Raw genomic sequence first — 17,169 nt, 5'->3', positions numbered from 1 at the left:
CTTTTATATTTATCTTATTTAGATTTTTTTTTATCTTTTATCTTTATCTTATTTTTTTGCCTTTATTTTATATCTTTTATGTTTTTAGTTATTATTTTTTTCATCCATTCTTTATTTATTTCTGTTTTTTATTTTATTTTATTGTTGCAGTTTTTATTTTCTAGACTTATTTATTTTTGCATTTTTTTCTTCTCATTTTTAAGTTTTAAGTGTAACATTTGCTTTAGCTTTTTTTAGGATTTTGCATTTAAGGTAGACACTTCAATATTATTTGTGTGTCCACTATTAATTAATACTAATTGACTTTGGTTTTTTTATAATTATGTCTTGTATTTTTTACTTGAAATTAACATGATTACATCATCAATAATAATAAAAATAAATACTAATTTATGTTTATAGATTCAACTTTTATGTTGTTGTAGGGTTTAATTATTTTTTTTCTTCATTCTTAAAAAAAAATTTAAACTAAACATTTTAAATTTATTACTTTTTTATTTTTATTTTGTAAAAACTCATTTTTTTTATTCATTAATTATATTTCTAACTATTTTAAACATTAAAAATATTTATTTTTTAATATATTCAAAATTAAAATTATCAAAAAATAAATAAATTATTTTTTGTTTATTTTTAAAATAGTGCTAGATAGGGAAATAAAAAATAAAAGGGTGCTAGATAGGGAAATAAAAACAAAAGGGTGTTAGATAGGGAAATAAAAACAAAAGGGTGTTAGTTAGAAAAATAAAAGTGTAAATGGTGTTATATAGGGAATTTACCAAAATTGGGATGTTTCTTTCTTCATGCTATCAAAATTCTTCATGCAACCCATCAATTCTTTTAAAAAATGGTTTTACTCTCTTTTTTTAATTACTTCTGGTTTATCTTTTTTTTGGAAGCTTTCCTAAGCATATTTTCTGGAATTTTTTTAATAAACATTTTTTAAAAGAATTCTTTTATTGATATTTTCAGAACGTATATAATATTTTCTGAAATATATTTTTCAGAATAACTTCTCCAAGCAAAATACTTTCTGAGGCAAAATACTTTGTGGAATGAAAGCGAATTAGATGAACATTTGATCATTTCGCATTATGCATGAACAATTTTGATAGGGTGGACGAAGAAACACTTGGCAATTGCACCATATCACTACACCCAATTCCAGTGGAAAAGATAAAAATACCCTTAAAAAATATGGTACATATAAAATATATTCCGGACTTCTTTCTCCAGAACACAATAATCTCTTCCGGATCTATTTTTTCAGAATGTATTATTTTCAATTCCAAATTTTCTTATCCGAAATGGAATTTTGATTTTTGTTTCCAGATTTTTTTTCTAGAACATCTCTTCCAGATTCACTTTTCTGGAATGTATCATTTTCAATTTTGGATTTTCATTTCCGGAATAAAGGGCATTTTCAAAATTTGGAAATTTTGTTGGATGCAGGTTCAAAAATGTTGGGTGTAGGAAGTCTCTGCCTTTATTTTGAATATTGAACTACAATGCGGCGCAGCGTTTTGGCTGTTTAGGGTTTTCTGGCCCAATGTTTTTACTGAATCCAAACCACAATTTTATATATACACCAACTGTTTTTAGAGCTTGGGCATATTAGATTTATAGCCCAGAACGTTTGCTATTTTCCACCTGCTTGTTTAGGACTGTTTCTTCCTGTACCTCCATAGATTCTTCTGCCATCCCCATACGAAATGTGCAAATACCTTTTTATCCTTGGTGTGCCACCCCCATAGAGTAGTATCTGGATTATGTAATTCGGACACGCATTTGAAAAAAGACATTCAGATTATGTAATCCAGAAGCTAAAAAAGACTTCCCGATTATATTATCCGGAAACTAATCATGCATCTGAAAAAAGGTTTTCGAATTATGTAATCCAGAAACTAATTACAAATTTGAAAAAAGACTTCCATATTACGTAATCCGAAATATTACAGAGGAATATTTTTGGAAATATGAAATTTTATGGAGATGAGAGAAGAATATATGGAGGTGCAGAAAGAAACAGCTTTGTTTACATATACATCATCATCTGGTTTTAAATCCTGGGTCTACTCGGCTAGCCCAAGATATCTACTATTTGCCACCCGCTTTTTATACGCAACTTTTTCTATAAAAAAATATGAGTTCGTTCAGATGGCCCAGCACTTTTGCTATTTACCACTCCCGTATTTTATTTATACACTCACCAGCCTTCATTTTCTTTAAAAAAGCAGGGACCTTTCCTTTGGTCCAGTGTTTCTGCCATTTGGCACCCATTACTTACATATACAATCATCAAAACAAATTTTGCAAAAAGCAAAATAATAAATAATAAATGCAAATATAATGTTGGCACACTGCCCAAATAAATAAAAAAATATCCAAAAGATATATTTTCTCTTAAGTAAAATCTACACAAATAATCAATATTTTATATTCTCTTTGTTTAGTGTATGATTTATAAAAAGTTTTAAGCATAGATGTTTTCACTATCTAATACTAATTAGCATGAATTATTAAATATTAAAAGTCTAAAAAATATATAGATTTTAAAATTAAAAATGTGAATACCAATATCTTTGATCCTTCACCTTTAGAACCGCTCAACTCTTGTTGGATTCAAATAAAAAATTTAAAATTATTTTCCTTATTTTTACATGTATATTTTTTTAACTAAATATTAAAAAAATTGTATTCATTATACATATTTAATTAAAGGTGTCATATTAGAACAGGGTGTTGTGTTGTAGGGTGTAATACATTTCTTACATGTAATTCATTCTCCAACCCGAAATTCAATTGTGCAAACCTTTATTTTTAGATTTTCCATAATTTTTCGTAATAAATTATGATAGCGACTTCTCTATTTTACAAAGTTTTTTTTTATGTCATCCCGTCGTAATTCCGTTACAACAATACCTCTAAAAACTTCAAAATTTATAAAATAAATATTACTTATTTATATTAAATATTGTTGAACAATGTGCTTTGATGTCTCAAAATTTAAGAAAAATGTTTGAAGACCTTGTTTTTGGTTGTGTGTGTGTCTAGAAGTATTTGAATTTGTTAATTCACTCTTTATGATGATCCATGGCTGATTGAATCTTAATCCTTTTGAAAAATATGTGTTTTCTAAAGAAAGTGAAAATTCCACATGTTGAAATATCGATTCAACCGGTTGTTTTACACTTAGTGGACTTTGAAAATGATTTGAAAAACTTGAATTTGTTTGACTTTGCTCTTATACCTACACATGTATATGCTCGTGTACATATTACAGTTCACAAAATAACAAGAAAAACAAGTGTAAGCTAATGAAATAAAGTTCTAACATACAAAAGTCTAAGTAAAAGGAAATAATTAGATTTGAAATTCATATAGAAAATTAGACATTCAAATCCCATGTATCAACCACAAGAATTCAATTTCATTATAATATTATTACACAATAATAATATAAACCAAATATGGATATATACATCAAAGATATTCAACAAACGGAATATCAATTGATGCCTTCCGAAATACCCATATTAAGTAAGCTCTACCAAAAGCCAACATTTGATCCAATACCAAGACTTAAATTTACAGGTGAATCTAAAGTTCAAACACGCAACGTTGTGTATGAAATTACTCATCAGTTTCTCACCATCTGATATATTAGTCTTTGTGACTTAGATCATTAGTGAAGCTTGATGATCTTTGTTAACATAGATTTCAATACTTAATACACAAATCAAACAACAATCATATATTATATTAAATGTATGACCTTGATTTCATACAAATCCATCATTCTCATGAAATACATACCATTTAAATATTTCACAAATAAATTGAACATACAAACTAATATTTACTTTGCATTTTGATAAGTGTTAGATTTACTTGTTTTAAAAACATAAGTTGATTGAATTTAACCAACTAGTGGCCTTAGAAAGTTATAATCATTTACAATTTACAAAATGGTAAATTTTTCAGAAGATTTAATTCAATTTCAAAACCTATAGAAAAGAAACAAGAGGCAACTGAGTGAAAATGAAAAATGTTGGAAAAGTAGCTCAAGCTTAAGGAGTTAGCGCTGAGTCGCAAAGAACCGGAGCTTGAGCTCAAGAAGATGCACTTGAGTATAGGGTGTTGACACTAAGCGCATAGAGTTGGTGCTTGAGCGTAGAAAGCTAATGTTGAGAGAACCCCAAAAATTGAACCTCAAACTGCTTGAGCACAGGGGGTAACAATGAGCACACAAAATTGGTGTTTGAGCACAAAAAAAACTATTGTTGAGCGGATTTGAGGTCAAAAACACCCCCAAAAAATTGCACCTCAAACCGCTTGAGTGCAAGGCTAGTGCTTGAGCACAATTAAGACTTAAAGCACTTCAAAAGTGAAAGTTAGCCTAAATCTATAATGCCTTGATTTGTATATACGATTATATATCATTTAAATCACAATTTGACAAATAAATCCAAGACTTAAACTTTAAAAATACACCTTACAATCAAATTAAATAGTTAATTACTTTTTAAATTGTTTAAAACTTCAAATCTTTTTTTATCAAACAACATTTATTTCACTTAACAAAACAAACCCTTCAAGAGAATTTTAAACTTGTGATCACGTCACATTCACATACAGATCCCCTATCAGGTATTATTGAAAAGTTATATCTAGTTTTAATATATAAATTTTTGGTTGTTATGATTGGTTTTTTTCTAAACATTTAATAAAAACTTAAATTAAGTACTTAATAAATTTAGAATTTTGATTTACATATATATCACCTTTATTATATACATTGAAATCATATATCATCATATTAAAAAAATATATCCATTATTAGATATATATATAAAAAAAAAGTTAAAAGACAAAATTTTATTTTAAAATATTTCAAAGATAACAAAATAATATTAAATAGAAATAATTATTTTTTAAACTTAAACCAAAATTTTATAATTTATTAAATAATCACTTTAAGGATTAGTTTATTCAATATTTAGAACAAAAATTTGTAATTTATTATAAATGAAAAACTCTTTTAAATCTAACCTACAAAATATATAACTCTCAGTAAAAGAAAATCATTAAATAGAAATTAGTTTTAAAGATCAAAATAATTAATTACCATATTGACTAAATTAAAAATCATTTTATAAATTAAAAAGAATTATTGATAACTAAAGTAGTTTCTATTATTAATAAAAAATTATAAAGTAGTTTTTAAATTTATATCTAACCATTAGTTATCAAGATTTTAGCTACTAATACTCTAAAATAGTCTCTATTAGTCTTTTAGAAACTAATTTATAATATAAGATATTAATAATTAAAACTTTAGTAGCTAAACTAAATATCAATTCAGAAACTATTTTATAATTTTTTATTAATAAAAGAAATTATTTTAAATATCACAAACTTTTTAATCTCAAAAAAATATTTAATTTAGTCAATATAATAACTAATTATTTTTATTCATAAATTTAATTATTATTTAATAAATATTTTTAATTCTCATCCTTAAGTAGAGCATAATAAAATGGAATTAAAATAAAACTTAGATAGACTGTATTAGGTGAGCGCCGTTGTTGACTTAAATTTAAAGTTTCATCTTAAGAATTCAATTTTATAAAATGTATTTAATGTTCTCAAAGTCAAACACCAAGTCTAATTAAAAATGAACAATAAATATACAAACATTTTGTATTAATTCTTATTAATTATAATAATTGAGATTTATTCAATTAATCTCTTTCCTAGACCCTCCCCTAGTCAACAATGATGTCGCAATTATTTGCATTCATGTTCTTCTTCATCCTCATCAAACTCAATATTTCCCTCCCATAAATAGGAATATATATATATATATATATATTATAAAGAAATAGATGTTAGTGATGAAATAGCTTCTGAAATGAAATCAGTGATGATGAAATTTGTGGAGCGGGTTGACATACATAACCCATACATATCCACATCACATGTACATCATATAAAGTGTAGTTTTCATTTTTAATTGTTATTCTTTTCCTTATCCAACTTTGAACAAACATCACTGCATATGATAACTTACCTTTTCTATACAATTATATTATAATTTTTATTATTATTATTTTAATATTTATTTATATTATTTAATTTTAAATTATCCTTTATTATATATTTTTATTTTTAAACTTATTACATCAAAAATTATATATATATATACACATATTTATTTTTAAATTTATTACAAGAATTATATACAACTTAAGATTTGTTTAAGAGTTGGAAGTAAAATTTTCCTATATATACTTATGTTGACATCACTGATTATGTAATGTAATAGCAACTATTGGCGTTTTGCACTTTCACATTATAATAATGGTTCACAATTTTTTTCTAGTAAACATGTATATGAACTATGAAAAATCATTGGAATATCTTTGAAATGCTCTTTTTAATTATTTAATTTACTATTGATAAAAAAAATGAAAATTATTGTAGTGAAGGAAACTACTCCAGCAGTTACTAAGCAAGAGAATTAATATGATCATTTTAATAAAAAAGATAATATTTTAGAGAATTTGTTTTCATTTTGTGCAAGGAAACTAGTCATTAAAATAAGTTGTATAAAGTGGTTCATAATATATAAAGTATAATGTAAATATATTTTTAATTTTTTTTAATATAATAGCATTTGTTATTTTTTAAATGTAATTATCATTTTAGAAATAAAACGGTTTATAAACTTTTGATTTAAATTTATACGTTCCGGTGTCACGTGACACTTAACTTCATACAGTTATTGATGTTGAGAAAAGAAAAAAGTCACCTGAATGTATTTGTAGAGATCGACCATATTTTTAATAACAGAAAACATAATTTTTTAAACTTACCCTTTATTATATATATTTTTATTATAAATATGAATTTATAAATATAATTTTATATTTAATACTTTTATTTATTTATTATTAATATTTATATTTATTGATATGACTTAATTTACAAATGTTTAAAAAATAAGATATGTACTTTGTAAAACATAAGTCATGATGATTAAATTAAGTTGATTTTAAATATAATAATTTGATATATTAATTATAATATGCGTATATATTTTTTAATAAAAAAAAATATTAATTTTTATTTTTTTAAATATAATAATTGTTTTATAAAAATATATCGATTCATAAGTGAAGCCGGTGTAAACCATTTAAATTGTCAACTAAAGGAATTGGACAAAGATTTAATTTAGGTTATAACTTTTTTTTACTGATTTATTTTACAATTTTTTATCCACTGAGTTTCTGTACAATAAATAGTAGCAGGTTCTTTTTATAGTCGTAGATATCCATGAAATAATTTTTTTTAAATATAAACTTAAATAAAAAATTGATGTTAAAATATAATTCAAATAAAATTATATAATAAAATATTAATATAAATAAATGTAGTTTTGAATTACGCTACAAAGTACAATTTAAAAAAAATCTTTAAAAATAACTTCAATTTTACAAGTATAAATAAAAAACATAAACATTTCATATTAAATTCTAATCATTTTTTAATTTTAATATTTTTCTAACAATAATTTTACCTTTTTCATTTGATTTTTTTGAAATATCTAATAAAATCACTAATTAATAAGTTGTGAATATCCGTAACGATACTCACTCTTCTTTTTTCTTTACATTGCTATATATTCCCATTCATTTTGATAGGTGTAAGATTTTGTTTGATTTGGAAGATGAATTTGAAAAAGTGTAAAATGAGAGAAAAGAAGCATAAATGGAGATTATTTAGATTAGGAAAATGATTCATCAACACTCAAAAAATATTGAGTAACATCTTAAGTACACATAGAAAAGGAATAGAATTAATATTATAGATTTATAGGATATATATGATCTTATAAGAAGAGAGATAGGAAAAAAAATAAATGTTTAATAGGTGTGTATCAAGTGAAAGTATATGTGTATCATTGTCCTTTTATATTAAGGAAAAAAGAGAAAGAAGTGAAAGAAAATGAATGAAAGGTTTGATATAAATTTGATTGATTTGATTAAATAAAGTAATTAACTAATGTATAACAACTTAAATATCTTTAGCTAATAAATATTTTTAAAAAATAAATATAAATTAAAATCGAGATATGATTTAATATGAAATAATCATTAATAAATAAAACATAATAATTAAAAAAATGTTTAAAAAATAAATTTTATAAAAAAATATTATTGTAAATATTATTAAGATAAAAAATAATAAAATATTTTTTAAAATTATTGATATTTATAAGAAATGAAAAAATTGATATATTACTATTGTTATTATTTTCTATTATACTAAATAATTTTTTTATTAAAAAATAGTAAAACTAAGATAAGAAGAGAAAAACTTAATACAACATTTTTAATATATTAATTTTTTTTCCTGAAATTTGTAAGAATTAAAATTGTTATTATTATTCCATGACAACTGTATATAATAATTACAACTCTTTATATATTTATATTCTAAATGTGAACTTATTTTCTGATTTCATAAATTTAAAACCATATATTAAAAACGTTGACAATTATAGTATTTATTATTGTATTTTAAATAAGGAAAAATCAAAAGAAAATTTAATCAACTCTTAATTAAATTTCTATAAACTAAGATTAATAATTTTTAGGAAAAATTAAATTTAAAATATCAATAAATAAAAATTGATGAATAATATAAAAAAATTATCTTCAAGTTAACAAAAAAAGAAAACTTTGAATGTAATATTTATTATCTTAATTCTTATTTTGTTTCTATTACTATTACATATGCATAAACATTTAATAGAAATAATATATCAGTATATTATACAAAAAAATTCTTCTACACCAATTTTTTGTTCCATCACATTATGAGTTGGCTTTCTAAGTAAATCTTCTCTCAAAAGAGAAACTTTTTAAGTGTGCATGTAAACTTTCTTTGTACAATAAAAACAAAAAACAAAACTCACCCTTGAAAATCTGAATAATAGTTCCGAGGTAAGAGAGGATAACATAACATAATGAGTGATGTCAGCATCGATTTGGTTCCTTCGCTGAAAGGAAGTAAAAGAGAAAATAAACTAAACCAAGTGGATGCATGTCATGTTGGTGGCCACCTTGTTCAACGTACCCCTCTTTTTCAAGCAACTTCATACCCAGCTATGTTCTGTTTATGCTATTTTATGTCCCATCTCTCGCCAATTTTGACACATGGAAATAAATCTCATCTCATCTCTCTTCCCTATATATACATCTTCATTCAACCTATAAAGGGGAAGAAAGGACCAACTGGGTCATACAAAACAAGAGCAAAACAAACAAAAACTTGTAAAGTAGCTTTCAATCAATTATCTATTGTTGCTTCTCCAGGTTTGTAGTTTGTTCTGGGGTGCAAAAGTTCAATTGGGGTTCCCTAAAGGTTCAGACTTTGTTTGTAATATGGAAGAGGGTGGGGGTAGTTTAAGGATTGGAAGTTCATCCATTTGGAGGAACAGTGACGCGGAGATATTCTCAAACTCATTCGAACAACCGAACGATGAAGAGGCTCTCAAATGGGCTGCTATTCAGAAGCTTCCCACGGTTGCACGTTTGAGGAAGGCTTTGCTCACCTCACCTGATGGGAAAGCCAATGAGATCGATGTACAGAAACTTGGGTTGCAAGAAAAGAGAGCTTTACTTGAAAGACTGGTGAGAACTGCTGAAGAGGACAATGAGAAGTTTTTGCTCAAGCTCAAGGACAGAATTGATAGGTGAGAATCCCACTCTCATTTCTTTCTTCTTGATTTTAATAGAGGTCCCTTTGATCGAAATGTACTAATGGCTTCTCCTATTTTTCTTCCTTGGATTGGATGATATTAGAGTTGGAATTGATCTTCCTACCATAGAGGTTCGTTTTGAGAACTTGAACATCGAAGCAGAAGCTCGTGTAGGAACTAGAGCTTTGCCTACATTCACTAACTTCATAGTTAATATTGTGGAGGTGAGTATATCGGTACCAGCTTAATTATATGCTAGAACTTGCTAAAGGATCTTAGCGAAGGAGCTAACCTGCAATTGTGTTTCATTTTTCTGCTTCAAGGGCCTTATGAACTCTCTTCATATACTTCCAACCAGGAAACAACATCTAAACATTCTCCAGAATGTTAGTGGAAAAGTAAAGCCTGGCAGGTATCGACGCTGTGTTTATTTGATATCTCTTTGGAGGAGAAGGGCATTAGCCATAGGACCTCTGTAACCAATATAACACGATTTTTTATTTTCTCTTCTCCAGAATGACATTGCTTTTAGGCCCTCCAAGTTCTGGGAAAACCACACTCTTGTTGGCCTTGGCTGGAAAACTTGATCCAAAACTAAAGGTTAGAATTAGAACAATGAAGAGAAGTACATTTATTTTGTGTAACAATGTTTTCATGCTTTTAGTTCTATTTTCTTATCTTAAAGCTCTAGCTAATATTCTGTGACCTTTTTATCAGTTCTCTGGAAAGGTAACTTATAATGGTCACGGGATGAATGAGTTTGTACCCCAAAGAACTGCTGCTTATGTGAATCAAAATGATCTTCACACTGGAGAATTGACAGTTAGAGAAACCTTGGCCTTCTCCGCAAGAGTCCAAGGAGTTGGACCTCGTTATGGTTAGTTGATAGGAATTCTTTATGCTTACACTCATTATAAAATTCAATGTTCCAAACACAGGTTGACTTTTTTGAGGAAATTAACTTTTGACCATGTCTAATACCTGTAGACTTGCTAGCGGAATTGTCCAGAAGAGAAAAGGAGGCAAGCATCAAGCCTGATCCAGATATTGATGCCTACATGAAGGTAATGATTTTCATTTGTGAAGAATGCGTTTTTCAGAAATTCTATTTTTCTACTTCTTGCTGTTTATTTCAAAATTTCTTACCAGTTCAAGAAACTTATAATGATTAAAACGTGTGTAATAAATAAGTTGTAACAGCTCACAAAGCAGCTGCTTCCAATCTCAGATACATGCATTAGCAGCTAGTTATCTTGAAAACTAGAGCGTCTATTTCTTTTCCATACAAAATAGGAATGACTGATTGCTAATTGGTTGTTCTTTTGATTCATAATGCTCAGGCTGTAGCATCTGAAGGCCAGAAGGCAAATATGATAACAGACTACATACTGAGGGTAAAATTTATACATAAAAATCCATCTCTGATAATTGTCAATTCATTTAATATTTTGTTTAAAAGTCTCTTGTTTCTTGGATATACATTTGCAGATTTTGGGACTAGAGGTTTGTGCTGATACCGTTGTAGGAAATGCAATGTTAAGAGGTATCTCTGGTGGACAAAAGAAACGTGTTACAACAGGTAAAGTTAACCTGATTTCCACCAGTGTATCTTGTTTAATCTCCTGAAAATTTAATTGCAAGTAAGATTCTATTAGTTAAAAATTATATATCTATATATACAGGGGAAATGCTGGTTGGACCAGCTAAAGCTCTTTTCATGGATGAAATATCCACTGGGTTGGATAGCTCAACAACTTTTCAAATTGTGAATTCACTCAAGCAATATGTTCACATTCTCAAAGGAACTATAGTCATCTCTCTCCTGCAACCAGCACCAGAGACATACAATCTATTTGATGACATTATTCTACTCTCTGATAGTCACATTGTGTATCAGGGTCCCCGTGAATACGTGCTTGAATTTTTCGAATTAATGGGTTTTAAATGTCCTGAGAGGAAAGGTGTGGCAGACTTTTTGCAAGAAGTAAGCGTCCTTGCGTATTGGCTCAACAATTAAATCTGTCTGCTCAGGTAAAAGAGGGTTTCATACATTTAATTTTGACCATTAATTATTATGTTATAGGTAACATCAAGGAAGGATCAGGAGCAGTACTGGGCACACAAAGATCAGCCTTATAGATTTGTCACAGCCAAAGAGTTTTCAGAGGCACATAAATCATTTCATGTTGGGAGAAGCCTTGCTGAAGAACTTGCTACCGAATTTGACAAGTCTAAGAGTCACCCAGCTGCTTTGACAACCAAAAAGTATGGAGTGGGAAAATGGGAGTTGTTAAAAGCTTGCTTATCCAGAGAATATTTACTTATGAAACGCAATTCATTCGTTTACACCTTCAAGCTTTTCCAAGTAGGTTTGGAAATTGAATGCTTCATTTTTTTGTCTTATCGCCTATTGCTGTTATGTTCTTACTGATAGCTTTCCCCTCCTTTCAGCTTGCAGTAATGGCAATTATTGCCATGACCATTTTCTTCCGGACTGAGATGCACAGAGATTCAGTGACTCATGGAGGCATATATGTGGGTGCCTTGTTTTATGGGGTTGTTGTGGCTATGTTCAATGGACTGGCTGAACTTTCCATGGTTGTTTCAAGGCTTCCTGTTTTCTACAAACAAAGGGATTATCTTTTTTTCCCTTCATGGGCATATGCTCTTCCTGCATGGATCCTAAAATTCCCTTTGACTTTTGTGGAAGTGGGTGTTTGGGTATTCCTTACCTACTATGTCATTGGTTTTGATCCATATGTTGGAAGGTAAAAAAGTTATGCTTTCTCATGTACTCAACAATCTAGTGAATTAGTAGTTTTTCTATTATTTAATTTTCTATTTGAATCCTGCTAATAACTAATAGAGAATTTATATGTCAACTTAATGCAGATTGTGTAAGCAATACCTTGTTCTTGCACTAGTAAATCAAATGGCTTCGGCACTGTTCAGAGTAGTTGCAGCAATTGGGAGGGAAATGACAGTGGCTCTAACACTTGGGTCGTTTACACTGGCCATCCTTTTTTCTATGAGTGGTTTTGTCCTGTCAAAAGGTATCATGGATACAGAACTAAACATTCCTAGGCTTTGTCCCTTTATGTTCTAGACTAACAATGCATCTTTGTTCCCTTTATGGCCCCAGACAATATAAAAAAATGGTGGCTATGGGGCTTCTGGATATCACCTATGATGTATGGGCAGAATGCCATTGTAAATAATGAGTTTCTTGGGAAGAGATGGAGACATGTAAGTTTTAACTAATCTGTATGTTTACTTTCATGCCTTCCTATGGTTTATAATATAAATAATATGACATTTGAACATATTTTCCCATGATAGGTTCTACCTAACTCTACTGAGCCTCTAGGAGTTGAAATTTTGAAATCGCGGGGTTTCTTCACTCAGTCATACTGGTACTGGATAGGTGTTGGAGCTTTGATTGGATATACATTACTTTTCAACCTTGGCTACATCCTTGCCCTTAAATACTTAAATCGTGAGTACCTTAAATGTATGACAAACCACCTAAGGTAGGCCTATGTACTAATTTCACCAAATTAATCATGCAGCATTTGGGAAAGATCGGGCTGTTATATCAGAGGAACCTCAAAGTAATGACCAGAATAGAGGTAGTAAAAAGGGAACTAATGTGATGAAGAACACAAAACATAGCTTTTCTCAGCACTCAAATAGAGGTAATCAATGCCATACCAACTGAAAATGAATAATGTATATCTACACAAGTAATATTTGATTTTTCAATTCACATTACACCATACGGCTAACATTGGGGCTACTTCAGTGAGGAATGGTGAAAGTACAAGTGGAAGCACCTCTCCCCATACTTCATGTACTAGGAACGAAGAAGTTGATGCAGAGACAAATCATAACAGGAAAAGAGGAATGGTTCTTCCATTCGAACCTCATTCCATCACCTTTGATGATGTAACATATGCTGTCGACATGCCAGTGGTAATGTGGAAACAAAAAAATAAATTGAAAAGGCTTGTGTTCAACTTTTCTAGCATTATTGTGACAAAATTATTAAATACTTGCAGGAAATGAGGAACAGGGGTGTTGTTGAAGATAAATTGGTTCTTTTGAAGGGTGTCAGTGGAGCTTGCAGGCCAGGTGTTCTCACCGCCCTAATGGGTGTCACTGGTGCTGGGAAAACAACTCTGATGGATGTACTTGCGGGTAGAAAAACTGGAGGATATATTGGGGGAGATATCAGAATCTCTGGTTATCCAAAGAAGCAAGAAACATTTGCAAGGATTTCTGGATACTGTGAGCAAAATGATATCCACTCTCCTCATGTTACAGTATATGAATCCCTGCTTTATTCAGCGTGGCTTCGGTTGTCCCCAGAAATCAATGATGGAGCCAGGAAGGTTAGTAATCCATATCTCATGCATTCTCCATGTTTTAATGTTTGTTTTTTTAGTTTTGCATAGGAAGATAACTGGTTTGAACACTTGAATATCCATGAGTATCTATTTGAATATTCCAACCAGGATTGGAATGCAAATCCTGGTTAGAATTATTATGTCATCAAATAACTCAAGTAACAAAATGTTCGTTTAATCATCGTTACCAAGTAAGTGTTAAATGGTTGCAGATGTTCATTGAGGAAGTTATGGAACTTGTGGAACTGAAGCCACTGAGGCACGCATTAGTTGGATTGCCTGGTGTCAGTGGTCTCTCAACCGAGCAACGGAAAAGGTTGACAATTGCAGTTGAACTTGTAGCAAATCCTTCCATAATATTCATGGATGAGCCAACTTCGGGACTAGATGCAAGAGCTGCTGCGATTGTCATGAGAGCAGTTAGGAACACAGTAGACACTGGAAGAACAGTTGTGTGTACCATCCATCAGCCAAGCATAGATATATTTGAATCTTTTGATGAGGTAACATATGAAGAATTAAAAAGGTAGCAATTTCAATTTGTTCTCTTCCATTTCTGAGTTTCTAATCTTTTTTGTGACCATGAAATGCAGCTTTTGCTAATGAAGCAAGGAGGGCAAGAAATATATGTGGGGCCACTTGGACATCATTCTTCCCATTTAATTAGTTACTTTGAGGTAGAAAATATGCAATGATAAATAAGGAATACTGAATTCATGTTGTGCTTCATATAATTAACTTCATGTAAAAATTTCACTCATGTGCATGCTTTCATCTCGAAGGAAATCCAAGGTGTCAGTAAGATTAAAGATGGCTATAATCCAGCAACATGGATGTTGGAAGTCTCCACTTCAGCAAAAGAGATGGAATTGGGGATCGATTTTGCAGAGGTGTACAAAAGTTCAGAGCTATACAGGTATTTTCAATTGAAGTCAAATCAAACTATAGAACTCAAATATAATTCACTGAAAGAACTTATAATGCAAAAGGTACAAGACCTTTTTTTATAACAGTATAGAATGTTTACTGATATTTTAGACTTTGGCATTCTTGTTTCAGGAGAAACAAAGGTCTTATTAAAGAATTGAGTACACCAGCTCCTGGTTCCAAAGACCTTTATTTTCCTTCACAATACTCAACTTCTTTCCTCACTCAATGCATGGCTTGCTTATGGAAACAACGTTGGTCTTACTGGCGCAATCCTCTATACACTGCCATTAGATTTCTGTACTCAACCGCTGTAGCTGCTGTGATCGGTAGCATGTTTTGGAACCTTGGCTCCAAAATGTAAGATCAAACCACAAACTTACAAACTTGGAAATGTTATGGCTTTAAACTATTACAATCAGTAACTAGCATTTGATCTAACAGTAAATTTTGACATCAATCTTTGCAGTGACAAACAACAAGATCTTTTTAATGCCATGGGCTCCATGTATGCTGCTGTTCTTCTTATTGGCATTAAGAATGGTAATGCAGTGCAGCCAGTGGTTGCTGTTGAACGAACTGTCTTTTACAGGGAAAAAGCATCTGGAATGTATTCAGCTTTGCCATATGCTTTTGCTCAGGCAAGCAAGCAATTCCTTATATGAAAAAACTTGTCCTTCGAGTGTGTCTATATCCTCACAAATCATCTTTGTGAAAGTCCCACATTGTCCAGGGTGCAGCTTACATATCTATTAGGCAATTGTACACATTACAATTTGGTTTCAAATATAGCACTGCTAATAACCTTACTTAACACAGAAAATGTTGAATGAAAAATAATTTATGCATTGAATTTCTTTCTAACATAACCTCTGCATTTTTCTGATATTTATCTTGTTCTTTGCAGGTTGTAATTGAGCTCCCATATGTTTTAGCACAAGCTGTGGTATATGGCATTATAATTTATGCCATGATTGGTTTTGAGTGGACTGTTGCTAAAGTTTTCTGGTACCTATTCTTCATGTACTTCACCTTCCTAACCTTCACCTACTATGGCATGATGTCAGTGGCAGTGACCCCAAACCAACACATTTCTTCTATAGTTTCCTCTGCATTCTATGCAGTGTGGAATCTCTTCTCAGGATTCATAGTCCCACGACCGGTAAGTTTTAGATCCCTTTGAAATTCATGCACTATTGTAGATGTGTACTTTCCAAGCATAGAAACATATCCTAATGTATTTTATCTTATTTTGTTTTTCTTTTATATATAACAACAGAGAATGCCAGTGTGGTGGAGATGGTACAGTTGGATTAATCCGGTGGCATGGAGTTTGTATGGATTGGTGGCTTCACAATATGGAGATATACAGAAAAGCATGGAATCCAGTGACGGTAGAACAACAGTAGAAGGCTTTGTAAGAAGCTACTTTGGATTCGAGCATGATTTTCTTGGAGTGGTTGCAGCTGTGATTTTTGCATTCCCAGTGGTCTTTGCATTGGTCTTTGCTGTATCAGTGAAGATGTTCAATTTCCAACGCCGTTAAGAACGCCTTCAAGTAGTATTTAGTATAGATTCTATAGAATGTTAAATGTAACATGTGGTCACAAAATGTCCACATAGCGTTCTGAATTCTTTTATTTACCAATTAAATGTATAACAGTGGAAATCCACCTTTAGGGTAGGTCAAAAGTAGTGGAAAAATGTAGGTACATTCCATGAGATCATAGATTTAAAAGTAGTGAATCTGTTCACTACCAATTTGACATCACAACCACATGTAACTTTGAGCTAAATTTTGTTTACAGTACCTTTTTTTTTTATAAAATTCACTTTTAGCCTCTTTACATTTTATTGACGGGTCTTAGTTTTGCTATTCTAAAAACACTACAATTTTTTTGACAATATAAAATTGTTAGAAACTTGCACAAGAGAGTGAACTTAAAAATAAAATAAGTAAGAATACAATTTACAACTCTTTCCTAATCTTAACCTTTAATCATTCAAAACCTCTCTATACATTCAATCCAACCAAAATTGACCTAGTTCATCTCATAGTAGATTGTT

At 29.8% G+C, this 17,169-nt stretch overlaps 1 protein-coding gene across 1 annotated transcript; it reads left to right on the top strand.

Annotated features, from left to right (window-relative positions):
• Positions 1–9,285: 9,285 nt before the first annotated feature.
• On the top strand, positions 9,286–16,960 carry LOC137814335 (pleiotropic drug resistance protein 1). Its single transcript, XM_068617019.2, has 24 exons — positions 9,286–9,763; positions 9,873–9,993; positions 10,093–10,181; positions 10,285–10,369; positions 10,487–10,646; positions 10,757–10,833; positions 11,110–11,163; positions 11,258–11,348; positions 11,452–11,753; positions 11,853–12,134; positions 12,221–12,537; positions 12,662–12,822; positions 12,912–13,015; positions 13,109–13,265; positions 13,339–13,464; positions 13,572–13,741; positions 13,828–14,160; positions 14,388–14,678; positions 14,769–14,852; positions 14,958–15,091; positions 15,235–15,462; positions 15,572–15,743; positions 16,010–16,264; positions 16,382–16,960. Exons 1-24 carry the CDS (start codon positions 9,453–9,455, stop codon positions 16,646–16,648), a joined length of 4,371 nt encoding a protein of 1,456 aa, XP_068473120.1. The 5' UTR covers positions 9,286–9,452; the 3' UTR covers positions 16,649–16,960.
• The last annotated feature ends 209 nt before the right edge of the window (positions 16,961–17,169 follow it).

The sequence above is a fragment of the Phaseolus vulgaris genome, chromosome 1 (assembly GCF_051622355.1).
Source record: "Phaseolus vulgaris cultivar YP4 chromosome 1, ASM5162235v1, whole genome shotgun sequence".
Lineage (NCBI taxonomy): Eukaryota > Viridiplantae > Streptophyta > Magnoliopsida > Fabales > Fabaceae > Phaseolus > Phaseolus vulgaris.
This window is presented reverse-complemented; position numbering and strand designations above follow the sequence as displayed.